The 27,847-nt window shown below is 37.3% G+C and overlaps 1 protein-coding gene across 2 annotated transcripts; it reads left to right on the plus strand.

Moving 5' to 3' along the window:
• The first annotated feature begins 14,246 nt into the window (after window positions 1-14,246).
• LOC149030240 (ribosomal RNA-processing protein) lies at window positions 14,247-27,645 on the plus strand. 2 transcript variants are annotated; one of them, XM_089142539.1, is made up of 5 exons: window positions 14,247-14,621; window positions 16,437-16,607; window positions 16,706-16,811; window positions 26,391-26,517; window positions 27,029-27,645. In XM_089142539.1, exons 2-5 carry the CDS (start codon window positions 16,477-16,479, stop codon window positions 27,274-27,276), a joined length of 612 nt encoding a protein of 203 aa, XP_088998665.1. In that variant the 5' UTR covers window positions 14,247-14,621; window positions 16,437-16,476; the 3' UTR covers window positions 27,277-27,645. The 2 variants fall into 2 exon arrangements, with proteins under 2 accessions (XP_088998665.1, XP_088998664.1); XM_089142538.1 differs by having other exon boundaries at window positions 16,450-16,607; window positions 27,029-27,644.
• Window positions 27,646-27,847: the final 202 nt, after the last annotated feature.

Below are 27,847 nucleotides of genomic sequence, written 5' to 3' on the forward strand. Positions count from 1 at the left end.
CTTTTCTTGAATGAGTCTCTCTTTCCAATGCTTATCATTAAAAAAAAAAGTCTTTGATCTCCATGCCAAGCAAAAAAAAATCATATATTGAGCAGTTTCTTTAGCATATGGTACATTGGTGTGCATATGAACAGTCATTCATGATTAATTACCAGAAACTTTATTTTGTAGACAATAAACATCAATTAAATGTAACAATGATCCCTACTGTATTTTTGGATTCAAATACCAATATTGTATATTCTGTGGTGATAGAAAAACAATTCAAAAACCATCTGTGGTGGAAACATTACATTGAGAGAAATAAGTTGCTTGGCATAAATTAAGCCAAAGTGAATAAATACAACTGCAATATTACCTACAATGAAGGTTGCACCCAAAGGGCCGCACGTAGATGAAAAATTATGGGACAACAAGTAAAGAAATCTTGGATTTGTTGAGTATCCAATCGAAACACTCGTATGTAATTTTTTGTAGTAGTAGAAATAGGTTGGTAGCCATTAATGAAGTAGATACAATTGGATTGCCATTCGAATTTGTTGGAAGGGAAGATACTAAAGGAGGTATAACCACCCACAAACATCGCAGCAATTGTCAAGACTCCTCACCTGAGTCCACATCCTATTATCAAAGTTGAACTTGAAAACACGAAAGCCCCTTGTTTGTGTTATTGTTGTAATATCTGAAAACCTTGCAAGCAAAAAGAGTTCTCCTGCTGATTCCACGAGATAATAACACAACCGCAACGGACGCAAATCTAGAAACTCTATTCCTTCAGCAAATTCAATAGTCTTTGGTCGAGGACCAGAAATATCAACCATCAACAATTCTGCTGAACTAGTAACAACATAAAATTGACCATGGAAGTAGATAACGTCATGGACATACTTGTGAATACTTATCACAGTCCAAACTTTGTCGCCCATTCTCAAGAAAGCTAGTTTCTTTTCTCTATTAGATATCACCATAACCACACATTTTTCTTCATCATCTTCAAGAGGAGTTGTTTTAGGGCTTGAAGATAATATTAATTTATCTACAAAGAGCGGGTAGGCAAATCCTCGAGGAAATTTGGTAGGCACCGTTGGTAGAGGTGGAAGCCAAATTTTCTCATGAGAGAAGGGGTTTACTAAGAGAATCTCCATCCTATCAAACCACCAACCACCGGAGGTCCAACACATACTCCCAAGGGCCTTCGACAAGTTTAAGCGGCAAACCTGTTGAGTTAAGGGACCATATAAGCTACAATAGTTACACCCCTCCTCTACAAGCATCAGCCTAGGAGAGAATTGTTGCTTCTTTATTGAAACTGATCGCCATGGCTGACAAACTGCTCTAAAACGAACAACATCTTCAATGGCTAAAAATTGATTAACAATCAATTCTAGCAATTCAACACAAAGTTCTGACCAACTGCTCATTCCTTTTCTTTCCTTCTGCAAATAAAATGGAGAAAACAATAACAGAGAGGAACTCTAAATTCCATAATAAGTTTCAGCCTTTACTTGCAAATAAGAAAACCAAACCTATTGTCTTCTTATTCCATCTGGTATTAGTTAAAGAATCCCAGAAAACGAAAGGAACCAGATCAATAATCAGTTTTTGAAGAAAGGAAAAACAAAAAAACTCACTCACTTGTACCTATATGATCTCGCGTGAATCAAATGCTTAGATTTGTAATTCAATGCCGCTAGCTCCTTCTAACGAATCTGGGTGGAAAGAGAGAACGAACTCGGATCTATAGAGAAATCATCGCTCATACGAGGCAATGAGTATATGTAGGAGAACTCAAAATCATAATAAATCAGAATTTGAATCTGGTTTGGACTTTAAACAAGTTAGATAGTTAATCCAATGCTGTTGAAATATATAAAATCTCTTTTTGAAAATTTCTCCCTGTTTACCCAATAAAAGATAAAAATATCTAAATGATAGGCTGAAAAAACATAGTAAATACAAGATTATTCAGGATCTTTAAATTTTAAAATTGAGCTTTTAATCTCAGCCAATCATTTGGTACAAAAATGCATTGTTGTACACAACAGAGAGATGTGCACAGTAGAGGATTTTTTTTCCCACGATTTTACTAGTAATTTCTCTCTCTCTCTCTCTCTCTCTTTTTTAGTTCGTTGTTCTTTCTTTATCCTAAAATTTCAATTATACTAATAGCAATTTAAATATCGTTAGAATTCATCCATTAATTTATCGGATCATTTTCATTGATTTTTTTTTAATCCCTAAACTTTCTCCTAAATTTTCAATTCCTATTCATAGATATTTAAATCTAGTTTAAAATTTCAGCCATCAATTTTATCAAATCTAATCCTAATCATTTAAGTTTATTTTTAAATCCCTAAATTTTCTACTAAAGTTTCGATTCTTACTAATAACAATTTAAATTTTAAGTTTTATTAGTTGGATGTTTAGAATTTCAGCCATTAATATTATTAGATCTAATTATCATCATTGAATTTTTTTTTAATTTAATTTATAGAAATTGACTGTTTTTTCCCATATTTAGTTAATAGAATTCAAATCTATCTTTTTCCATACAATTTCTCCAAAATTTCTTTTCCACCTTTTCCTTTCATGATCTTAAAGATTTTCTCCAACAATTTTAGCCTCTATGTTTTATTTTAAAATATTTTTTAAAAATTTACTTATAATTGTGTTATCTATATTTTTGTCCTCTTATTAATTTACCTAAATTTTTAATGTGAATATTACATCGGAATGTAATTAAATAATTCAAAGGTGGGGCCCACATTGTCCCACATAATATGTATGATGAAAAAACATTAGTGATCAACGGAGAGGTGAATCCGACTCATTATTCGGCCCCCCAATGTTCAATCCTGGATCCGCCCCCCAATGTTCAATCAGTTCTAGCAATTCAACACAAATCTCTAACTAGCTAGAGGTACCTTTTAAAGAGAGGAAGTTGATCCCTAGTAACTCTTACAGTTTTAACACCAATATTAGTCTATTGGTTTTTTATCAAGGTGTGAGTGTTTTTTACAAGTTTGTGAGTATTACCTTCGGACATTCTTTGCAAATAGATTCCATTGGAGTGTACACCATTGAAACTAAGGAGTTGTTGTATCTTAGAGTTGAGGACGCCATGATCAAACCCAGTCTGCACTATAGGGGGCGTTCAAATACCATAGGGAAAAGTACTAATATGTACGCCTCAACTCACCCTGTTTGAGTTCTTGTTGTTGATTATTGTATTGTTCTTTTGTGACATACGGATGCATAGGGATGCGTTCGATTTCTTCTTCAACTTCTACAAAGATATGTGTTCCACTAAATCAGATAAGTTTTATTTCATTCATTATATAGTCTTATACCTTCTGCCGATATTCTGATTTCCAACAAAGGAGTGGACAAAACATGCTCGTTCGATGGGACGTCGTATCAAAATTCACAATTGAACTGGTCGGAAGGCTCTGTCAAGAGCTCGATTCAAAGAGGAAATGCAGGGTCAAATTGATGAAATCAATTTGTGATTTTGAGCCCATCCAGAAGTTGCTTATTTCTCCAAAATTTGCATTCTATTTTGATGCACTTCATGGAGTGGATGAAGTTAATTCCAAATGTATTTGTGTGAAGCTAGCAATGGAAATATGGACGTTTCACCGATTTAATACTGTGATTAAGAAGAAATATGGGCACGAAGCAACTAATGTTCAGGTCAACCCTTACTTTCCAAATCATCTTTTAATCAAATTGCTGGACAATGCATGCAAAGCTTCATGTCCATTTGTTTCAGGATGGAGTGTTTCAGAAATTCCTGAGGAATCTGAACAAGACGTCGATGAAGATCATAAATTACAAAGCCATTAGGTGGAGAAGATGAAGACATCAAGATTACAATTGAAGATGCAGGTTTTGATACCAAAATTCTACCTGATCACAATGCATTTGAATCAACAATACAGAAATCCTTGAAGGGGCAGTTTAGGATAAGAGGGATGACATGATCGTAAGTTGTGTTGATGGTATTCCTGTCTTCCTCATATGGGTAGTTTGTCCCAACATACCCTTCTTGTATTTTCTAATGCTTTGGCAATGTGGGCCTTTCTTAATGGGTGATTGATCTCTGGTTGCATTGGAAAATGTTGTTCAATATGTTTTGATTGCACCTGGAACCAATACAGCCCATTTCTATTCTATTTACTCACTATCAAGAGCTGCTATGTAAAAGGAGTTCAAGTCCATAGATTTCTTTGAGACAAGCTCAATGCTCTTTTCCTTTATTTTACTGGGCAGTAAGTGTTTGGATGTTGTAGTTATGGATTTGGCACTTGAGACAGCAACATTCCTAACGAGTATTGGGAAAATAGTAATCGGTGAGCAGAAAATCAACAGTCAATTGATAATGACAAATGATGTGATCAAGGTAATTCCTTCTAAAAAATTAGATGGATTTGTTTTATGGAGTCTAAGTCATGTCAATAAAGGCATGATAATAGGAGAAGCTAGGCCAGTTTCGATAATGAAGAATGATTTTCCCAATTCTTAACTCTCTCTCTTTATCTCTCTTATGTGTTCTTCTTCCCTAACCCCCTGCTTCTCTTAATCTATAGCTCTTTCCCTTGAATTTCTTCTATTCTCTAGACACTTGATATGGGTTCGTATCACAAATTCTTATCAGAAAAATTTGGATAAATGACACTGAGAGTGCGTGTTCTATTCAAGGGAAATTCTTTTCACCTAGCCCAGATGGTTCAGTAGGTCACGACTCTTTTAGTCTGGTTCCTCTCTTAGTGATTTTGTGTTCTTCCCCTCCCTCAGCTTTGTCATAAATAAGCTCTTTCTTTAATCAAATGAAAAACCAAGGAAATTAAAAGAAAGGAAAGGAAGAGGTGGATTGGGCAGTTAAAGCCATTGTGCCTAATATCTTAAATTTGAATTCTTGGTTTAGTCATTTCTCTTGTAATTTCTTTCCCAAGTCTGAAGATTTAGAAGTATTTTTTGACCAAAAAAAAAAAAAAAAGGAAAACAAATTTTAAAAGTATTTTAAGCGTGCTCATGTACTAGGAGTCAGGGTGATTAATCCATTTACCTTCATTACAAACTAAGCTTTTCTTGAATGAGTCTCTCTTTCCAATGCTTATCATTAAAAAAAAATCTTTCCTTTCACATATGGTACATTGGCGTGCATATGTACAGTCATTCATGATTAATTACCAGAAACTTTATTTTGTAGACAATAAACATCAATTAAATGTAACAATGATCCCTACTGTATTTTTGGATTCAAATACCGATATTGTATACTCTGTGGTGATAGAAAAAACAATTCAAAAATCATCTGTGGTGGAAACATTACATTGGGATAAGTTGCTTGGCATAAATTAAGCCAAAGTGAATAAATACAACTGCAATATTACCTACAATGAAGGTTGAACCAAAAGGGCTGTACAAGCATGACAAATTGTGCGATAAGAAGTAAAGAAATCTTGTGATTGTCGTGTATCCACTCGAAACACTCCTATTTCTTTTTTCCTAGTAGAACTATGGGGGTTGTCATTATTGAAGTAGATACAATTGGATTCCCATTCGAATTTGTTGGAAGGGAAGATACTAAAGGAGGTATAAGCACCCACAAACATGGCACAATTGTCAAGACTTGTCACTTGGGTCCACCTCCTACCATCAAAATTGAACTTGAAAACACGAAAGCCCATTGTTAGATACCTTGCAAGCAAAAAGAGTTTTCCTGCTGATTCCACAAGATAATAACACAAAGGAAAAGGACTCAAATCTAGAAGCTCAATTCCATCAGCAAATTCAATGGTCTTTGGTTGAGGACTGGAAATATCAACCATCAACAATTCTGCCGAACTAGTAACAGCATAAAATTGACCATGGAAGTAGAAAACGTCATTGATAAACTTGTGAGTGGTTATCATAGTCCAAACTTTATCACCCTTTCTCAAGAAGGCTAGTATGTGTCGTATAGTAGTTATCACCATAACCACACATTTTTTTTCATCATCTTCAACAGGAGTTGTTGTTTTAGGGCTTGAAGATAATATTAATTTCTCTACATGGAGCTGGTAGGTAAATTCTGGAGGCAATTGTTGAGGTATTAACCCTAACAGCAATCTACTAGGCACCCTTGGTATAGGTGGAAACCAAATTTTCTCATGAGAAAAAGGGTTTACTAAGAGAATCTCTGCCCTATCAAACCCATGGGTTATCAACCAACCACCGGAGGTCGAACACCTCAACCCACAGGCCTCTGGCAAATTTAAGCGGCAGACCTTTTGAGATAAGGGACCATATAAGCTATAATAGTTGCACTCGCCGTCCTCTACAAGCATCAGCCTAGGAGAGAATTGTTGCTTCTCTATTGGAACTAATCGCCATGGCTGACAAACTGCTCTAAAACGAACAACATCTTCAATGGCTGAAAACTGATTAACAATCAGTTCTAGCAATTCAACACAAAGTTCTGACCAGCTGCTCATACTTTTCCTTAATTACCTTCTGCAAATAAGATGGAAAAAACAATAACAGAAAGGAACTCTAAATTTCATAACAAGTTTCAACCTTTACTTGCAAATAAGGAAACCAAACCTATTGCTATGGTATTCTTATTCCATCTAGTATTAGTTAAAGAATTCCAGAAAACGAAAGGAACCAGATCAATAATCAGTTTTTGAAAGAAGAAAAAAAAAAAACTCACTCGTACCTCACTGAACTCGCGCAAATCAAATGCTTAGATTTGTAATTCAATGCCGCTAGCTCCTTCTAACGAATCTGGGTGGAAAGAGAGAACGAACTCGGATCTATACAGAAAGCATCGCTCATACGAGGCAAAGAGTATATGTAGGAGAACTCAAAATCAAAATAATCAGTTGGGGCCATGGCCCCCAATTTTTAAAAATTTGATACACTCCTTTTTTTTTTTTTTTTTTTTTTTTTTTTTTTCACTTCACATGTGAAATCGATCCATGATTTTCTCCCTATTTATTCTCGTATTTTCATTCCTATTTTTTCTCTTATGAATCTCTTCTTTTATTCCCTATTTATTCTCACACGTCTCACAAATGTTGGAGTAGTTAGTAGAGATTGGAGTTTTCCTAAATCTTCTCCTACAATTATCAGATATTCATTTTCTGTTTCTCAAATTATCCTCTCTCTCTCTCCCTCACCAACGATTTTGGAGAAAACGTCATCTGCTGCACACAAGTCTCCTGTGCACAACAGGGCATATATATATACCAAATGATTGACTGAGATAACAAAGTAAATATAAGACTATTCAAGATATTTAAATTTTAAAATTAAGTTTTTAATCTCAACCATTCATTTGGTAGAAAAATACACTGTTGTGCACAGCAAAGAGATGTGCAAAGTAGAAGATTTTTTTTTTTTTTTTAATTTGTTGTTCCTTTCTTTCTCCTAAAATTTCAATTATAATAATAGCAATTTAAATATCATTAGATTCATCCATTGATTTATCTGATCATAATCATTAATTTTGTTTTTAATCCCTAAACTTTCTCCTAAAATTTCAATTCATATTCATTGAAATTTAAATTTCATTTAAAATCTCACCAATCAAATTTTTTTAGATTTAATCTTAATCATTTAATTGTATTTTTAAATCCCTAAACTTTCTGCTAAAGTTTTGATTCTTACTAATAACAATTTAAATTTTAAGTTAGATATTGCCAATGGTGGAGGAATTCCAGGAAGGAAGGGCATTCTTGGTATTCCGGAGTTTTTTTTCAGATTAATGCATCTCTTTTGGATAGAAATTACAAAGTGTGCTTTTCTGGACCCCAAATGCATGAAGAATGCACCGACATTTGCTTTCTGAATAAAATTGTAAATTCCTGCGTGATCAAAATTTGCAGATCCTGGAACACCGTATGTAATTTACTTGTATGTTTTTGGTTGAATATTTACGTAATTTGTTTCTTACCAAAATGGAAAAAAAGCGCAGCATGTAATGCCATTCTGCCCTGCCATAGAGAAAATGATGGAAAAAGAAGGCAAAGATGGATCCGAAACAAAGATTCACCAATTGAAAGCTGACACCTTGGAATCAGGTGGAGTAAATTTTAAAAATTAAAAGTCAGGAATTAGAGAAATTCATAGATGTTTAAGAAGCTAGGCAATCTAGGCCTTTGATAAGATGTTCAGGTAATTGTATAAATTCTTTAAACACACAAAAATGAAATTGTAATACAATTGAGAGAAGAAGATCTTTAGCCAATCCGGAGCGCTTGAAGTTGCAATTGAACGAACCACCGATCAAAGAGGTTGAGTCACACCTTGAGTGCTGTCTTTAAGGTAATTGATGCACTCTACTACCAAGGGTTCTTCGCACCACCACCTCCAAGATAAAACAACATCCAATTAGAAGATGAGGTAGTTCTTCTAGTCCCTTCAAAGAGCCAAAAGCTAGAGCACAACAGTTAGACAACTCAAAGAAATAAATGAATTTTGTAAAACAAGTAATGTGAGTGTGAAGAGTGTCTTTATTTGTACACAACATGCAAGGAAATGTTGGGTTTATATAGGCCCAAACCACACATCCTCACAAAGGGGAAAATCAGTTTTCCACTAATGGAGAATCAATGGCTTGTCCCTCCTCCACTAATGTAAATAAACCCCCTTGACCTAACATCCCTACTACTTGGGGAAGTAACTTTCATATTCACTTCTTTGGAATGAATTGGATTTAATCCATTCAAAAACCTTAATCCAACTCATGGTAATGGTCATGAATGGTCATAAAGTTGAAATGAGAAATGAATGTCAAGAATTAGAATTTCAAGACCTTTAAGACCCATGACCAATGTCATGAAAAGTCTCATAACCAAGGTCATGAAGTGCCTCATTTACTTATGGTGCCTCATTACCACCCTTACCTCATGGGTCGCACACACAAACAAAACAATTAAATAAAAGAAATGCAAAAAATAATTTTGAAACTTAATATATAAATAATTAGATTTAAATTCGCTTTTAGGTAAATTCTAAGCGAGATTTGGATTTCCATTAATATGAATGAAATTTTAGAAAAAAGTTTAAGGATTAAAAAAAAATCAATGATTATGATTAGATCTGATAAAATCTATGGCTGAATTCTAACGAGATTCAAATTGCTATTAGTAGAATCAAATTTTAGGAGAAAGTAAGAACAACTAAATAAAAAAAAAAATTATACTTTATTAAATGAATATTAGAAAAATCGTGGTGAATCTGAGAAAGAGAGGAATAATTTGAGAAAGAGAGAGTGAATACTGATAACTGTGAAAAAGATTTCGAAAAATTCCAATGTCTGCTAACTGCTCTAATATTTTGTGAGACGTGTATATAGGGAGAAATTCATGGATCGTGAGTTAGTTTTTAATTAGAATTTAACCATTTATTCATTAAAACTAGGGGTTTAATGATAACCATTCGATTATGATTAAGAATGACATTTGTATCCATCATCTATATCTTAGATATTTATTTTTAATTTTTGGAGAGGGGGCCAAATAGTGGTATTTCACATGTAAAGTGAAAAAAATTAGGAAAATATGTAGGTATTTTTAAATTTTCAAAAATACACGGGGGCCATTGCCCCCTCCGGTCCCTACGTGGCTCCACCACTAGGGCTAACTAACATTTTGAGCTAAAGGTTTAGATTCGGGTTGACTAACGGTTTATGGTGTATAAGAAAATGAACAAGAAGAAACAATTGAGCATCCTACAACAAAAGCGAAAATTATATGGAAAGCAAAGTTGCTATTGGTAAATTTTCATTAAAAAAAAAAACCCACAAATTCTATAGAAATCAAGAACCTAGATATTAAGTAGTAAAATGACTATTTGATATTTGAATACATGCTTAATTTTTTTAATTGTTTATACCAACTACCTAATGGTAATATAATGATTTAAATCCTATTTAATGTAAAATTACAAAACAGGTTGTAAACGGGTTATAACTGGTTGCGGTTTGGTTTCGGGTTGGTGCGGGCTTCACAACCCTCAGTCCAATTACGGCACATTAAGGTTCGGTTCGGGCTATAACAGGCAGGTTCGGTTTGATTTGAACGGTTTGGACTATAAATGGACACCCCTAGGCACAAGTTATGGCTAAGTATTAGTGTTTAGGGTACTTTGTGAATCCCAAAGTAGGAGCACGATTTTATTAATAGACTTGAACTCATTAAGCTCTATTGCTGAAACCAGGAGACACAACAGGGAAACTGAAATCTTACCACAAAAACAGGGTGTATCATTCAATAATAGGAACAAGATAAGTGATATCAAACCAACTCAAAGTTAGAGATTGAACATTCACAGTAGCACGATAGATAGGGATAAGGAATATATAGAGTTTGAAGGGGGCGAAACGATAGAGTTTGAAGGGGGCGAAACGATATTCTATTTAGCGTTGGTTCAAAAAGTTCAAAAGAATAGTTTGAAGGGGGATATGGAATTGATATCTTGGGTTAGGGTTTGGGGACTTAACAACACTACTTTGGATGAAACTTGGATTGAACATAGAGTGTTGATTACCTGGAGATGCTCACCAAGTCTCATCAAATCTAGATGGTGGAAATTTAATTTATGGAAAATCTTAATTTTGGGATTTCAAGAAGGTTTCAAGCCACAACTAAGATTACTTGGGATTAGGAGGTTGGTTTTGGCTGAAAGTGGGATTGAAGGTGGAGGGTTTGATGGGGACTTATGGTTGAAGTGTGGCTGGATTTGATGGTTGATTTGGGAGATATGGGGTTTCTTGATTATGGAGGAAAAAGAAATAGAGGTTTAAGATAGAAAATTAAGAATCCGGATCTTCTCCCCGTCGGGGGTGCTCCCCCATGGCTTCCTGACCACAAAAATCAGTGGGTCCCACTCGTGAAAAGGTTTTTTTTTTAAAATTTTTCCAAAAAGTGTTTTTTACCGTGAGCCACACTGGTTTTTGTGGTTAGGAAGCATCTTTGTGCTCCCCATCGGGGTCGCTGATCCGGACTCGAAAATTAAAGGGAAAGGAGGAGTTGGAGTGTAGTTAGTAAGTTTGGGTATGCCAATTAATTGGCCCACACAATAATAATACGTTTTCAATAATCCATCTTAATGACTCGTGTATGGTTATTGTACTTACATGTTTAATACATGTTTTAATACGATTTATTTGAATAAATTTGGGAACAAAAATATGGGGGGATTGGGTTGGGGGTTTGTCTTAGTAAAAGCCAAGAGCAAACTGACTTTTTTGCAATTAAATTCAAACCTTTTATTCTCCCATGAATAAAAACTTAATTTGAAACTATTCTTCATTCTTCTGGATCTCTATATAAATCATAAACAAAATATATATACAAAAACCATGTATCACATAACTCATCAGATCCAAAAAAAACATTATTTATAACCATGGTCCGACATGTTGCTCCATGTCGCCGTGTAGGACCATGGTGACACGCCGACACGGGTGACATGGAGTGACATGTCTCCCGATTTATTGCAGGGGTTTGATGAAAAATCGACTCCCTGTTTCAAAGGGTATTTGGGGTCCAGGGAGATTGCCCCGGCGATGGTGTGGAGGCAGCGCCCCGGAGTCTGTAGAGGTCCTATGTCGCTTTGGCAAAAATCGAACGAAAAATCGGCAAAAAACGAATGAAATGCTATTATATTTGGCGAATGTAGCATTGACTTTTATGCGATATATTGCCGACATATAGTAAATATCGTGTCGCTGGGGCGAGTCATGCCGCCCCCCAGCGACACGGAGATATATCTCCCTGTGTCGGTGATATATCACCAACACAATGTACCATGTTTAAAATAATAAAACAGAAAATCATTTGTCACTAACCCTTTATATCCATAAGATATTGTTCTTGCTGTTAAAATTGAAATCAACTGTCTATGTTAGATGTTGCTTGTGTCTTGAAATCATATGAGAAATGAATACTTAAGATAATGGGTAGTTGAATCAGTGTACCACTATAGATTGGAATCTTAACATCATGAGAATGAAGTGATCCAGTCAAAAAAAAAAAAGATCAAGTCAAACGCAGTGTTTGTAAAGCATAGAGGTTGATATTCAAGAAGGTGTGCATGGCATAAAACGGAACCCTAGAAGTCATGTTGACATTCTATAGAAGAGGAAGGGTGAGGTTTGTTCATCTTGATAGAGAAGCAAACAAAGCTGCTGATTGGATGTCTAGGGTGCAACTTTGTCCCTTAGACCCATGGGGTTTCTTCCCAGATCCTCCAGCTGGGTTAGAAGAAATTCTCATGGTGGATAGAGAGTCTTGTTTAAATTAAGTTTTCTGTTTGTTCCTTTGGGTTGTTTAGCCCCGTCTTTGGACCGAAAAAAAGAAAAGAAGAAGAAGTAAGTCACTTAAAATGGATTGAATCATCCAACAACATTGGCGATTGACAACCAGTGAGTTGCGAGTCTTGTGACTTCGTGAGAGAAGAAGAAATGAGAATGGAAAAGAATGGGAAGGAGGATTTCATGAATATTTGTAGTGATTTCTCAAGGTCCTTTTGGCTTTTTGTTTGTTAAAATCTTATTTGATTAGTGGTGGTTTGCATTTCTTTTCCCTTTTTTTTTTTTTTTTGATGCTAAATAAGCAATATATTATATTAGTTAAAGCAACAACTACATATTTTGGTTGTATCTATTACAACTACTCTGTTGTGATAGTCTAGTGTAGAAGATTCATATGCTATATGGTTAAACCATTGTTGGAGCATTGGCTGGCTACACCCACTAAGGTGAGAGTCTTTAATATTACATATTATGTTAACCAAAATGGGGACATATGCTATTGTTGCGATTCCGTGATGAGAGAAGATGTAGCACATTCTTGTCATCACACCAAATTTCATCCAGTAAGATATTCCTTTTCTGTGCTTGATCCAAACCATCCTTGATCCCAACTAGTATGGCTTTGTCTACCTTTCCTTTCCTTCCCCTATTCTTCCAGTACTAGCATAACTTAGTCTTCCTTTCGCAAAAAGGCCAATGCTCCATCCCACGCTATTTAGATCTGTGTTATGTACCCCTGCACATATCAAGAAAGACAACTGATACATATTAGTTAAAATTCTACAAATACAAGTGTTTGGTTTATCACTTATGACACTGGTCTCACTATTTGAGGCATCTTGATAATCAGGAAGAAATAAATTTAAGCCTTGGATCCATCTAAGCCGTGTTGTGTAACACCGCTTGGATTGGGATTGACTTTATTAAAGATTTTATTATTCCTTTCCTTCCATACAAAATAACATGTTATTATGAAGACCGATGCCATCCATTGCTGTGTATCTTTTCCAAACCTAGGGTTTAGAATAAAAGAGCTGCAGAAATCCATAATAGTCCCCTGTGTCAATCTTTCAGTCCTTAAACCTAAGGGTCCAGCAGCCCATATTCTTTTTGTCTAGTCACAAGACATGAAAATATGCCCTAAAGACTACACATTTTTTTCACATATCGGATTCATCGGTATCCATTTAGAGAGAATTTCTTTCACTGGAAGCCCTGTATTTAACAGGCGCCAAAAAAACAATTTAAATTTAGGATGAAGGGGGAGTTTCCAAAAAGAAAACCACCATCTTTTAAGAGAGTGGGCTGCTGGCAATTCTCTTCTTTGTAATAGGCATTTCTTTTTCCCTTGTAAACATAAAATGTATTAATACACCAGTCAGTAGGGAAATCGATATGAGTTGGTTCTAAAGTCATGTATGCATGCTTAATACATGAAGGGGGAAAATTATTTTTTTCAATTATACGTTCTCATATGCAATCAAGTAATTTCTATTCATATCATGAGATATACTTAATGGAAAATGAATTGATTAAAGCAAGTCTTTTCCAGTAAACCGTTACTATTATTCTGTGACCATCGTAGTTGTCAAGGTGACGCCTTACATCCTCGCGGCATTAGAGGGTCTAAGGCGATACTCAGCCTCAGTTGGAGCCCATAAGGCGGTCACCTCAGGCTTTGAGGCGTTGCCTCGGCATTGCCCCGGGCGCCTCAGATGCCTCAGACCCTAAGGCAACCGCCTTATGGGATTTTAAAAAATCACAATTTTTTATTCCAAATCATAGGCAAAAAATAAATTGAAAATTAGATTTCAATTGAAAATAATCTAATGGTTGAATGCTTATATAAATGTTACATGGGATCAATTGTTAGATTAATTCATTAACCAAAAAAAAAAAAAAAAAAAAAAAAAGCGCACACAAACAAAAGTGAAAAATCGAGAATTTGTCGAGTGAAAACCCGAAATCCCTAATTCGCTAATCCCTAACGTCTCTCTTCTTCCTGCCTCTCCTTCTGCTACTCTCTTCCAGACGATCGACGACGACCACCACCAGTGACACCGGCGACAGCATGAGACATCACCGGCGACAGCAGTAGAACTGCTTTTACTTCTGCAACTGCTAGCGACACCTGCGACTCTCTTATTTCTGCTTTTTTTTTTTTTTCGTCATACAAAAGCCACCTTAGTTGCAGCGGCAGCAAGCCAGCAACCTCCAGCGGCAGCGGAAGACTGTAAGAGCAAGAAAATTTTCCTTTGTATGCTTCTCGCTTTCGGTCGCTCTCGAGTTGGCAGCACTGTAGCAGACAGCTAAAGTTTGTAACTTCTCGACTCGCCTTCTTTTCCTATTTATATCTTTGATGAAATCGTAGGATTTTTTCCTTTGTGTACATTCATTTAGCCTATCAAGATGATTGCATTAAAATTGATGTTTGGGTTTACCGTTTACTTGCTGGTTATTGGCTTGTGTGCTTTTGATCACCCTGTCGTTCTTATTAATTAGATCACCATTGCTACTAGTAGGTCCCTGCAAACAGCCACAGAAAACCTGCAGTATTTTGGTTTAGACTTGGATCAGTTAGTTGTCTTGATTGACTGGTTTTCCATACTTGACGATATACTGGAATTCTAGCGGAAGAATAAATTCAAGAGCCAGAATGGGCTTTTTCTCATGTTAGGGAGCTTTTGCTCTTCTGATTGGGTGATTGGGAAATTAGAAATCAAGACAGAACATCTGGATTAGGGATTTTAGAGTTCAGAATATAAAATCAAGAATGACCAAAATTATTGATTATGAAGTAAACAGTAATGAGGTTCAGAAGAAGAATGACTCAGTATAGGAATCAGAATTTCAGAAACTTTAGTTGCAATGGGAAAATCAGGAAACTTGATACTTAGAGAGTTGAGAATTAATGGAATTAGTGTATGAGATGTACACTAAAAAGTAAAAATTTCACTTAAAACGCCTTGACCGCCTCAAAAGCGCCTTGGAGGGTGCCTCGTCGACTCATCGCCTCAACTAGCTAAAACCGCCTTGCATCACATTGTCGCCGTGACAACTATGGTGACCACTAGGGGAACTATGCCCTCACATGTAATCTGATGTCAACCTTAAACAATTTCTGCTTAGTTGACTTGTTCCAACAAATTGATAATGTCAATGATGCATTATTTCTGGAAACCTTCATTAGAAGTAATCTGGCTTTTACAAAAACCATGTTGTATTCAGCAACTTGGTAGATATTGACTAGCCCTCAGTAGGTTTGTTTAATTTCTCGATGTATGACAAGCACCTCCATCCTCGGGATTTCAATTTCAAAATTATACTGGTCTTATCTAGTATGCAGTCTGATAGTTCTTACTTCTTACACCCTGTTGGAACATCATTCATTCTTCCTCAGATTCAAAATGCCAAATTAAGCTTGATTGTCATTAATGGCTGAGGTAATATCTCAAAAATTGCGATAAAAAGGGAACTAAATCTAGCCTCAGGGTTGAAACCAAAGAGAGGGAGAGAGGAAGAGACCAATATAGTGAAAAGAAAAGAATGTTGGAGAAGGTACTCTGAGAGGGAGAGAGGAAGAGACCAATATAGATCCGTAGGCTTTTGCTTTATCTTGAGTTAGTACTCAGAGATCAAAGTTCTCCTGATCTTAAAGGGAATGAGGCACACGGACAGAAAGCCTGGAGTTTTGATATGCTATCTTTTGATCCAAAAGCCTAAAGAAGAATTGGATAGGGGAAGGTGGAAAGCTACATAGGCCTTTTTACCTTACTCTTAACCATTCGACATGAGGGTTTAATGGTCTTTTTGTCTTTAGTGAAAATAGTTCTAACAAAACTGGTAGTGTATGGTTTGTAAATTCAAATTGGGGTGTCCGTGAATAAAGTGTTCCGGTTTGGGGTGGCTTTGTTATTTGCTCTACTGTTTTGTTTTTATTTGTGGTGGATGTCTATGATACAGTCAATATCTATCTATATTTTAGCTTATAGGTTGGCTGTGTCCTACACAGATTGTATCAATGTCATACATGTTTTATTTTGCCGGGTTATTTAGAAGCATTATTACCATGACACTTTTGATTCCCTTGTGAACTGACCTATATGATGTCATTCCCGAGCTTATGAAGGTTGATATTATAGGCGGTTTGCCATTCCAAAGGTGAGATAATGAAGGGAGGGGTCGAAGAGGCATCAGTAGCAATTAGTGACAAATTCCCATGCTCTAAGGCACTTCACATAAAGAAGAGAGCACTCAAAAATAAAACTCTTTCTGTTACATTTGATGACAAGGATCTCAGGTACTTTTTTGTTTTTCTGAGCTGTAAGTTATCTTGGGCTTTTTTCTTTGATTAACATGATTCTTGAACTTGGGGTTTTGGACCTTTTGGTTGAACAGGGACTATGTCTCTGGGTTTCACAAGAGGAAGAAGAAGAGAAGAAAGGAAGCTGAGAAAAACATACAGGAGAAGGAAAGACTCAAGCGTATCATGGCCCGTAAACAGGTTCTAACCACAATTTTAGCTCCCCATTTTGTATTTGTAATTTGTAGCTTTTAATTAAGAAGATGGACTTTTAATTTCTTAGGGGTAGATGTGATGTAGAACCTGGAGAGGTTGGAACCAGCCAAGGAATCCTGATTTGAACCAGCATTGGAGGCCGGCTCAACCAGCCAGCTGTACCAGCTAGAAGGTTTCGTTGGTCCATAACTTTGACCAGTCAACTTGGACTGCTGCAATATGACCAAAACTGAAGAACAGGGGGCTAGAACTGATGTGAACCCAATTTTAGGGTTAGGGTTCCTAGGATGGTTTCCCTAAAATAAAGGGTTCGCCCAGAATCCTCCAGCAAATAAGCTTAAAATCTTATGGGGATGTTTGTGGATCTCTAAAGAAGTCATGGGAAGATCCTAGAGACAAATTGGGATTGATATGGGTTGTTCTAAAATAGATGGAAATGGTAGGGAAGGACAAGGAGTTAAAATTGGGATCTTATGGGTTGGTAGGGAAAGTTATGGCTTTAACAAATCCCATCGGTAGGGTTTTGCAACAAGATTTGGTTTGACAAAACTAATTGGGTTGATAATGGGAAAAGGAATGGGATGATTAGGTTTGTTATGGGTAACTATGGGCTTAGTCTCTGAAGGAAAGAAAAGATCTTGGGCAATCTTTTAATCTTTCTTCTTTTATTTTATTTTCTTTCTTTTCTATTTTCAGATTGCTGCAGGTCAGTAAAGGAGGTGATAGAGAGAAGAGAGGGAATGGCGGGGAGCCGCAGGGGAGGGAAGAGGTGTTGGAGGTGCAGGGGAGTGTCGTGGGCAGTGGGGGAGGGGTTCAAGGGTGCTGTTGGCAGTTGGGGAGAAGGGGATAGGGGCTCGATGGAGCAGGGGGGGGGGGGGGGTTTCTTAGGTGCGAGACAGAAAAGAGGGAAGTGGAGGGCTGTGATGGTGTTGGAGGTGTTTGGTACTTGTTCTACTACTAGAGAAGGAGAAGGCTGCTGCAACTTGAATCAAGATTCTTAAATCTGCTGTGGCCCCCCCAAAGAGAACCACAACCTGTTTCCCACAAATAATATTCAATCTTTGTTCAATGCAGACTTAGGTTTACAACCATAGATTGGCTTATTTATAGGCTTATTTAAAAAAGAACTGAACTCAAACTGGGAGGCTTTATCTGAACTTAACTAGAATTTAGAAACCAACTTAACTAGGGTTTCTTTATATGTTAGGATACTCTTCTACATATAAATAACAATCGCTTAAATGAAAGGAACTCTTCTTTAAATAAAAGACTGACTTATCTAAAATCCTATGTCAAAGAAAGACTCCTATGGACTCAAGAACTCAAATTAACAAATCAAACTAAAACTTCTAGATAAGACTGGACTCTGAAAATTAAATTCACCAGTGGATAATTAGGACTGAAATTGACCAACATACCCTTCTTTGACTGTTCAGCCAGCCCTAGGTATGCCTCTTGGAATGGCCTGGGGGCCCACTCTAGGGTTTTGGCCAGAGGGTGGGCCCTTGTTCTCATCAATTCTCCTCTTCTCAAAAGCATTTATCTCCTGATGATTGTGCTGATCGAATGCTCTTGATTTGATTCTTTTGGAAATCTCTAGTGTTGACTTGTCCTTGCATCTTGCCGTGGGGAGGAAGTAGCATATGTGTGGCCATTGCACCTTTCCTGGACAGAACCCTAGTAAGGTAGGACTGGTGGGGATGAAGTTTTCAATCTTAGGGGCCTTAGAGTGTGTTTCTTCCTTGCCGGTACTCCTCCAAGAAAACTTTTGAGACCATAGGGACATCCAATCTTGCATGGAATAGGGGCTGATGTGATCCTGATGTCTGTGGGTAGCAACAGTCTACTCTTAGTGTCAAGGGCATAGGGAACCTCTCGTAGAGTGGGTACCTCATCGATGGGATCTTCTAGGGCTGCCTCTCGGGGTGGCCATGGGGCCTCTGTGTTATGAGTGAGTGGGTGAATGTTGGGGACAGTAACTCTCCTTCTTTGATTAGACTCTCTTGCTAAGTGATCCTAGGGTATTTTTTTTCAATCTTTTCTGGCACATTTTCTGGAGTAAGCTTCTAACATGGTGTGGATGACTTTCTGTCCGTCTGAGAGGATTCAGCCTAGCTTGTGTAGTCACTCAGGGTGCTGTCATCTACTTGCAAAACCTCCTGGAATGGAAGTGGCTAACTTCAGGCTGAACTGCTAGAGTGGGTCCTTCAATATCCTTTGGTGGAGTCAGGCCTTGGTTGCTTTCTCAGCTGGGTCCTTTAGATTCTGGATCCACCAAGTGCTGCGTTTTGGTAGTGGAATCTTTCTGGGTTGCTCTGAGGGCCTGCCTCTTCCTGACTTCACCTTCACCTTTGGGACTAAGGTCTGAATGTTCTTGGAGAAGTTCTTAGATTTGTGGTGGTGGTTCTTCTTCAAGTTAAGAATTCTTTGACTTAATAGCTAGTGCTAGCATTTAACCATGCTTCTCCTTGGGACCTTTAAGATCTTTGGTGGGGACAACTAGAGGTTGCTGTTGGGTGTTGGGTTCCTCCTGGGTTGAACTGTGAACCTTTCTTTTCCTGGCTTCCTCTTGAAGATTTATGGGGACGAATACAATGTTTTTCCCTTTGTGTTTAACTTTACAAATATTTTCCCACCCATGAATTGTTACATCATTATCATAAAGCGAAGGTCTACCCAAGATCACATTAGTTACTTTCATGGTAACTACATCACACCAAACTTCTAAGCAGGATTAGTTGATGCACCATCCGCTGGGAGAGGGGGTCCCTCCCATCATGACGATGACTACATCACACCAAACTTCTTTAGAATAATAATGAAGATTAATGGTATTAAACATCTGAATTTTACCCTGAGAATCTCATCGTTGAGAAATTTCACTTGATATGGGTTGAGATGTTCTTCCACTCGAAGCTTGGACCTTTGGATAGAAAGCTTAGACACCACGTTAGCACTGCACCCATTGTCTACTATAGCTCTGACTGTGATTTTCCAACCTTCAATTGAGTGTGGAACAAACTGCTCCTCCTCCGGTCTTCATCTTCAGCTTCAGATACAAGAATCTTGTAAAGGAAGTTCGTTGATGGGCCATACCTCAAAGTAACTTTCAATACTGGGATTGTTTGCTAATTCTTCCATGGCCTTGGCGACTGCTAGTTCATCTAGTTTTGATGTTTTAGTACTTGGATTTGCTGGAATTATAGCTTTGATACCAAATGATGTGAACCCAATTTTATGGTTAGGGTTCCTAGGATGGTTTCCCTGAAATTGAGGGTTTGCCCAGAATCTTCTAGCAACTAAGCCTAAAATCTTATGGGATGTTTGTGGATCTCTAAAGAAGTTATGGAAAGATCCTAGAGAAAATTAGGATTAATATTGGTTGTTCTAATATAGATGGAAATTGTAGGGAGGGACAAGGAGATAAAATTGGGATCTTATGGGTTGGCAGTGAAAGTTAGGGTTTTGCAAAATTCCCATGGGTAGGGTTTTGAACAAGATTTGGTCTGACAAAACCAACTGGGTTAATAATGGGAAAATGAAAGGAATAAGTTTGTTTTGGTAAGTCATAGGGAAGATCTTGTGTGACTATGGGCTTAATCTTTGAAGGAATGAAAAGATCTTGGGAAACTTTTTAATCTTTCTTTTCTTTTCTTTCTTTTTTCTTTTTTCTTTTCTATTTTCAGATTGCCGCAAGTCAGTAAAGGGGGTGGGAGGGGTGTGATAGATAGAAGAGAGGGAATGGGGGAGCTGCAGGTGAGGGGAGAGGTGGGGGAGGGGCAGGGGAGTGTCACAGGGGGTAGGGGAGGCCTTCAAGGGTGCTGTGGGGGGGGGGGGGGAAGGGGATAGGGGCTGCAATTTTTTTTTTTTTTGTGTGTGTGTGTGGGGGGGGGGGGTTGGTGGGGTTTCCTAGGTGCACAAGAGAGAAATAGGGGAGGGGCCACGATGGGACTGGAGGTGTTGGTATGTACTTTTTCTACTGCTACAGAAGGAAAAGGCTTGCTGATTTGTTGAAGAAAGCTGCTGCAACTTGAATCAAGATTCTTAAATCTGTCGTGGCCCTCCCAAAGAGAGCCACAACCTATTTCCCACAGTCAGTATTCAATTTTTATTCAATGCAGACTTATGTTTACTTGCATAGGCTGGCTTATTTATAGCCTTGCATCAAAAAGAAAGAACTTAACTCAAACCGGGAGACTCTATTTGGACTCAACTAGAATTTAGAAACCAACTTAATTAGGGTTTCTTTTATAAATTAGGATACCCTTCTACAATTAAATAACAATCACATATATTAAAGGAACTCTTCTTGAAATAAACTTACCTAAAAGAGTCCTACTTTAACAAAAGACTCCTAAGGACTTGAGAACTCAATTAACAATCCTAAGGACTTAAGAACTCAACTAACAAATCAAACTAGGATATTCAGATAAGACTGGACTTCGGAAATTAAATTCAAACCAGCAGATAATTGGCTCTGAAATTGACCAGAATACCCCTCTTTGAGGATTTGGCCAGCCCTAGGGGTGCCACTTTGGAGTGGCCTTGGGGTCCACTTTAGGGTTTCGGCCAAGTTATGGCCCTTGTTCACTTCAAGAACACTATTCACTTTGCTCATGAACATTATTACTGTCCCGATATTTAGCTTAGGAATATTAATTGGGGGAAAAATAGAGAAGGAAGGATATAGTAGATAGGGAGAAGAAAGGAAAACCTGAGAGGAATCTTGTAGCAAGGGAAGAGGGAGAACAAGACTCATAAGAAGAGAAAAGGAGATTGGGGAGTGGGGGAAGTGCGCGCACATGCATTACTCAAGCTTTAAATAATAAAACAAACATCCTTTCAAGAAAACTAGCTATGTAACCTAACCAAACTAGAATTCTACTTACATAATTATCTCGGTAAATACATAATAGAGAAATTGCTCTGTTACCCCGGAATAGAGACCTTTAAACATGGCCACATCAGTCCAATCCTTATTGATACTGTTAAACCATCATTTTCTTAATCCCAAAATTACCCTTTGAATTAATGTGATATTACCCAAATATCCTAATGAAAGACTAAGGAAAAGAAAGAGGTTGGGGTGAGAAGGAAATCATGAAGACTTGTTGGAGAATAAGTCTAATGGAGAAGGGTAGATGAGGTTTATTTATTTATTTGTTTTTAAACCCCATTATGCATCAGGGTGTAATGGTCTTTACAACTGTACACTAACCATTCTAATGGCGTTGGGGCCATGCTTTTCAAAGATAAAGTGGGGTGTCAATGTTTAAAGACATTTGTTTTCAGGTGCTGGAGCAATTTGCTCTAAATAATAAAACCATACAGTATCTCTAAAACTCAGAACAACATTTCCTATTTTATCTCGATGCAAATTGGACTTGGGGCCTAGCAAATGTGCTTTTGTTCATGGTATTATAGCGGGAATAGTAATTGGTTGTGCTACATCAATTTTTTCCTCTTAAAGAAAACTCATCCTAAAAAATGGCCTCAATTGGCATCCACAAAAATAGGGTTTGATTGGTTGTTGTAGCATTATTTGATTGACGATCCCTGAGAAAAGAAATTAGTGGAAATAAAAAGAATGGAAGGACATAAGAGATAGAAAGATCTCTGGGAGGAGAAGAAAAGTAGGGAAGAGAGAGACAAGGAGGTTGAAGGAGAGAGAGAGGAGGGGGGGATGCAGCCACAATTTAGTGGGGCCACTTCTTCCAAGTTTTTTTAAGAGAACCAACTCATATGCAACCAAGATAGGATTTCTTGAAATTTTAGTTATCGGATATGGGGTTTATTTGTAACATGGGTTGTTGCAGCCCCAATTTAATGAGAGGTTACCTCTTGGAAGTTCTTTTCAGAGAACCAACTCATGCAACTAAGAAGGGGTCTCTTGAAATTTCAGTCATGGGATATGGAGGTTATTTGTGATACGGATTATGATGGGATGATTTTGCTAGTAAGGATGGATTTGGCTAGTTTGGTTTTTCGGAAAAAGGTTATGCTATGGCTTTGTAGTATGAAGTCCATAAGTTTTTAAATGATATTTAGGGTACCAAGGATACTTAGTTCTTCCCATGGGAGATATGGGGTAAATTCCTTGAGATGGGAAACTAGGGTTTATAGGGTTATTGTGGGTTAAACTTGGAGGGAATATAGGTAATAATATAGGGATATGATTCCCTAAGTAATCTTCCAACACCCACTTAACCCTCTCTAATTCGCCAAAAATAGGGTTTTCTAGGCCCCAAAACCAAAATCAACAAATCACAGGGTGGCTTGCTGCTTATCAGGCTGTAGCTCAAGGCAAAGCATGAGTGACAGGAATGCGCCGCACAAGTGAGTGGCGGGCCGCTCATGGCTCTGCTACACTTATTTCAGCTCGATTTTGGGGAGTTTTCATGAAGAAACCCGGAAATCTCATTTGCAGATGCAAGTATATCGTATATGGGTTCAAACTCGACCCTTGGATTGTCCTAAAATGAGGTTTCATCAATTTCAAGTATTATTACCATTTAACCGAGAATTCCCTTGGTTTCTTTCAGAAAACTCAAATTCAGCATGTATATGTTCAATCCTCTTTCAATTTCACGAACTTAACTTTTTCCTTGAGTCATTGATGAAACTAAATCCTCTGTTAGATTCAATTCTTACCTCAGAGTTGAACTCAATGCTTGTGATTAAAGATCCCTCTCTAATGCATTGATCCTTTGGTTTGTTAGGTTCAGCTTGTAGGCGAGTATTACTTCCACTTTCTTCATCTCAGCAGCACCTAAACGACCCCTTCTTCTCTTCAGCTTCTCCACATTGCCTTCTCGTCGTCAATCGTTTCTTAACTAGGTTATGAGCTTAAATATCATAATGAAGAACCCCCAAATCTGTTTATAAACCAGCCCATTGGTTTAAAATTAATCCATCAATATGCTTGCAGTTCCAAATAAACCCATCTAATAGACCAGCTCTAAACCATGGTTTTCAGAACTCTAGCCTTATTAAATTTTCAGTTCAGGTCTAATTGAACCCATTAATGATCCATTAGATGAAATCTAATGAACCAGTCCTAAACCAATTCATTTTACATTCCCTGGTTCAACCCTGAGTCCAACCAATCAAACTGAACTAAACCTTATCGAACCTGTCCTCTCCATGGTTTAACCTGGAATTGAACCAACATCTAATTAAGGTCTTTTTGAGCCAACTTTTGACCAAATGAACCTTGGCTCTACTAATACTTCTCTTCATGTAAACCACGGAGGATCTGTTAGTTTAGGCCTGGGTCAATAAATTATGAGTTTGGTTCATAACCTATTGTTTCTTATTGCAATCTTTAATAAAATATTAAACATTACGTGGGGTATTAGATACATCCAACACTCAGATGCAGATTTTGAATTTGATTAGAACCCTTAATCTTCTCCATTCAACATCTCCAAAGATAAAGCTGATCCCATGGTTGGATCTGCTGTTAATTTTTTGTTACAATGTCATATGAAATTTGATGTCTAAAATTAACAAGGAGGTAATTGTTGCACTACAGTTTTAACCTCTGATGAGGAATCACCCTTGATCATCCCTTGATGATATGCCACATCTATAGTACCCATATTTATATTTGTTGTAAATACAGTATATTCATAACTGTCCATGAAAGGCACTTTATTTCCTTATTTGTAACTGGACTCTTATAGCAGACTGAATTTCTTTTTACCAGCTAGATTTATCGAACTGTCAAACCCTTCCCTTGGACGTCCTTCAGTCTTCAAAAATGAACAATTTACCTTTTATTTATTTATTTTTTATTAGTACCAAATCGGATTTCATTATATCTTCACAGTTGCATTCTATTCCCGCACTAAGTTGGGCAACTGTATCTGATTCCTACAGAATAATCCAAAACCATCAGAGTGAATGATGTGAACCAAGATCTAGGGTTTAATTGATTGATTCAAGGCCAAGGTTTAGGCCACCCTCAGGTTTTTTTTCAAGTGAATCAGAAGTCTTTTAGGGTTTGTATGACCCTGTGGTTGAGGGAATTAGACTGGGTAAGGGTTTCTAGAGTTGGGAAAGGGGTAGGGTTAGGTTCAGCTAGGGTTGAGAGTGCCAAGTCAGAACCTTGCTTTAATTTAAATTTTAGAATTGAACTTTAAGTCTAGATTTTGAAACTCAGGGTTTCTTAAGAATCTAGGGTTTGGATTAGGGGTCAGGGAGATTTAGGGTTTAGGGTTTTCTAATGAAGAAGATGAATTGCAGAATTTTCTAGGGTTTAGAGGACAAGGGAGGGGCTGAAACTTAGGGTCTTAGGTAGGGTTTAAGGAGGGGTGTCTAAATCCTAAAGGGGGTGGGTCTAGGTCTAGGGTTGGGAAATCTTAGGTTTACAATGCTCCTGCACTTTGGTTTTTAGTTTCTGGAAATTCCAGTACTGCAAAGTTACAGGAAGAAGAAGAAAGAAAAGGGAGGGGGAAGGGCTAGGAAGGTAGACCTGTAAATGGATTGGAAACCAAAATATTGATATTAGATAATAAAAAAGGGTAAAAACGACTTAGGTTAGATGACAGAATTAATGATCAAATAACCAACTCTCCATAGAACTAATGATCATTGGAAAAAAACCAACTATATATGAATAATCAAAACTCTATTGTATTAAAGCCATTTACGATGGAACTTTGCTTCTATTGCAAAAATATGTACTTTTAGCTAGACCAGAAAATGTCATAATTAGCCCCTTTTTTATGGAATATTATTACTGTGACAAAAGAACTGTTATAGTTATCATTTTTCTTGTAGCGGTACCCCCAAGTCCAGATAAACTCATAAGTGAATCCAACATAACCGAATAAGTTAAAATGAATTCTTAAAATCGTATATGAGCCGAGGAAAAACCAAATACGGTAAACCAATGGGAACTGGATAATGCTGAACCGTTTTGGTCCAGTTTCAGTTCTGAGGTTACGAAACAATTGGGTTTTATATTGTTAATGCTGTTTTTTTGCCTGAGCCACAATCAAACCCCAAAACCAGAATGGAACCGATTGACACAATTAGTTTTCTATTTTTTCTGTTGTCCACTGAAATCAGCATCATGTTTCTCATATAATTCGCAACTATCTGACAATTTTGCTGAGAGAGGAACTCCCTGCTGCTGTTATTCTACTATTCCACGATTTTCTATTGGAGACCCTATAAATTTTTGTTTAGAGTGTATTATTCAATTAAATTAGTATCATGTATAGTGATAACATTAAAGTATCACTATATAATAGAAATTAATAACAATCTTAAGTGTTTTAGATGGAATATTTTTTTTTGGATTTCTGATAAAAGCTGTGACATCTTGATTCTGTGAACCAATTGAAATGGATTGACCATTTTCAGTTGTTAGGTCTGCTGGGGATTAGCAAGGGAGGTTTTTCAAACTGACCTTAAGTTTAACCAAACTGCCCCTACAACTGTTCAAATTGTTGAACCCTTAGCATGCCACACTCAAAACTGAAAGTGGTTACCAATTTGGTGACATTATAAATTCGGGTTTGTGTTCCTTACCTGGCTTTTGTGTATTCGTTGCAGAGGAAACTTGAGAAAGAGCGTGTTCTATATGGTGGAGATCGACCATCCAGTGATGTAGGACTTGATGAAAGTGGTGGTGATGGCAACGAACAGGAAGAAGACACTGAGCTGACTGCATCAGTTTCTGGTATGATACATTGCAATACACCCAAGTTAGAATATCTCAACTGGACACATCTTTTTTTCCTTTTTTTCTTTTTCTGTGTGTGTGTTTTCTTTTTTTTTTTTTTTTTGTGGGGGGGGGGGGGTGTGTTTGTCATGTGAGGGGTAGGTCGGGTTGTCTTTAGAACTCCATCTGTCAATTTGGTATTCATCATGTCTATATCATATCCTCACTGTTCGGTAGAAGAATGTCACAAGCATCTCCGTAAGATAAGAAAAACATCTTTTAAACAAATGACTGCCATTATCTGTGACAATAGGATGGTTCTAGTGTATTTTAGTCGTTTAATATCAATTGGCAACTTCTCGTGTGTGCCTCACATGTTGGACTGTGTGCAAACCTCCTGGGATCACAAACATAGTCCACCACTTTTTAATTTCTTCTTGTTACTCCTTTTTCTACATTTTCTGACTAGATAGTTGTGTTCTTAATCTCCCCTTCCACCACCCCTTCTCCCCCAACACACTTTTGGCAGGAACACAATCTTATAACAGTGGAGTCATGAAAATAACAGTTACAACAAGTGAGATATCTCATGAAGCTGACGAAATTTTGAGGGAAAAGACACTATCAATCCCTAGAACAAGTACAGAAGGTGAAAAGAAGCACAGCATACCCGTGCAAAAGAAGACGTTCAAGAAATTTGCGAAGCATAAAACAACAAGAAAGCCGCAAAAGAAGAAGAGAAACGCCAAAGAGGGGAAAAAGAAGAAAAAATACTAGAAAATTTTCATTATCAAAGTTATCCAGCATGGTTGCTGCTCAATTTATTGGAAGATTTGATGAGTGTTAGACATGTAAATGTGTTCCAAACAGAAAAATGCTTGTACTAACTGCAGATTAGGAAATTGGACTGTTTCAACATTCCTATTGACAACAACAACAACAATAAGCCTTTTCCCAACTAAATGGGGTCGGCTACATGGATTCCTGCCCTCCAATCGGTTCTGTTCAAGGCCATGCTAGATACAAGGCCTAAGCTATACATATCCTTTCTCACCACTTCTCCTAAGGTTATCTTAGGTCTACCCCTAGCTCTTCTAGTTCCTTCAATATGGATTATATCACTTCTCCGAACAGGAGCATTTATAGGTCTCCGTTGAACGCCGGCCACCCAAACGACTCCTCTAAGCTTATCACTTATGGGAGCAACTCTCGACCAACCTAATATGATCGTTCTTATCTTATCCATTCTAGTTTTGCCACTCATCCATCTTAGCATCCTCATTTCTGGAACAGTTTATCTATATGATTCTTTTTAATGCCCAACACTCGCACCGACATCATAGCTGTC

The sequence above is a fragment of the Hakea prostrata genome, chromosome 1 (assembly GCF_041222555.1).
Source record: "Hakea prostrata isolate BN-2017 chromosome 1, UWA_Hpros_2, whole genome shotgun sequence".
Taxonomy (NCBI): Eukaryota; Viridiplantae; Streptophyta; class Magnoliopsida; order Proteales; family Proteaceae; genus Hakea; species Hakea prostrata.

Coding starts and splice junctions, on each gene's coding strand:
- LOC149030240 (XM_089142539.1), top strand. CDS start 16,477: ATGAAGGGAGGGGTCGAAGAGGCATCAGTAGCAATTAGTGACAAATTC. Junction 16,608..16,705: donor TTTGATGACAAGGATCTCAG/GTACTTTTTTGT, acceptor TTGGTTGAACAG/GGACTATGTCTCTGGGTTTC. Junction 16,812..26,390: donor GTATCATGGCCCGTAAACAG/GTTCTAACCACA, acceptor TATTCGTTGCAG/AGGAAACTTGAGAAAGAGCG.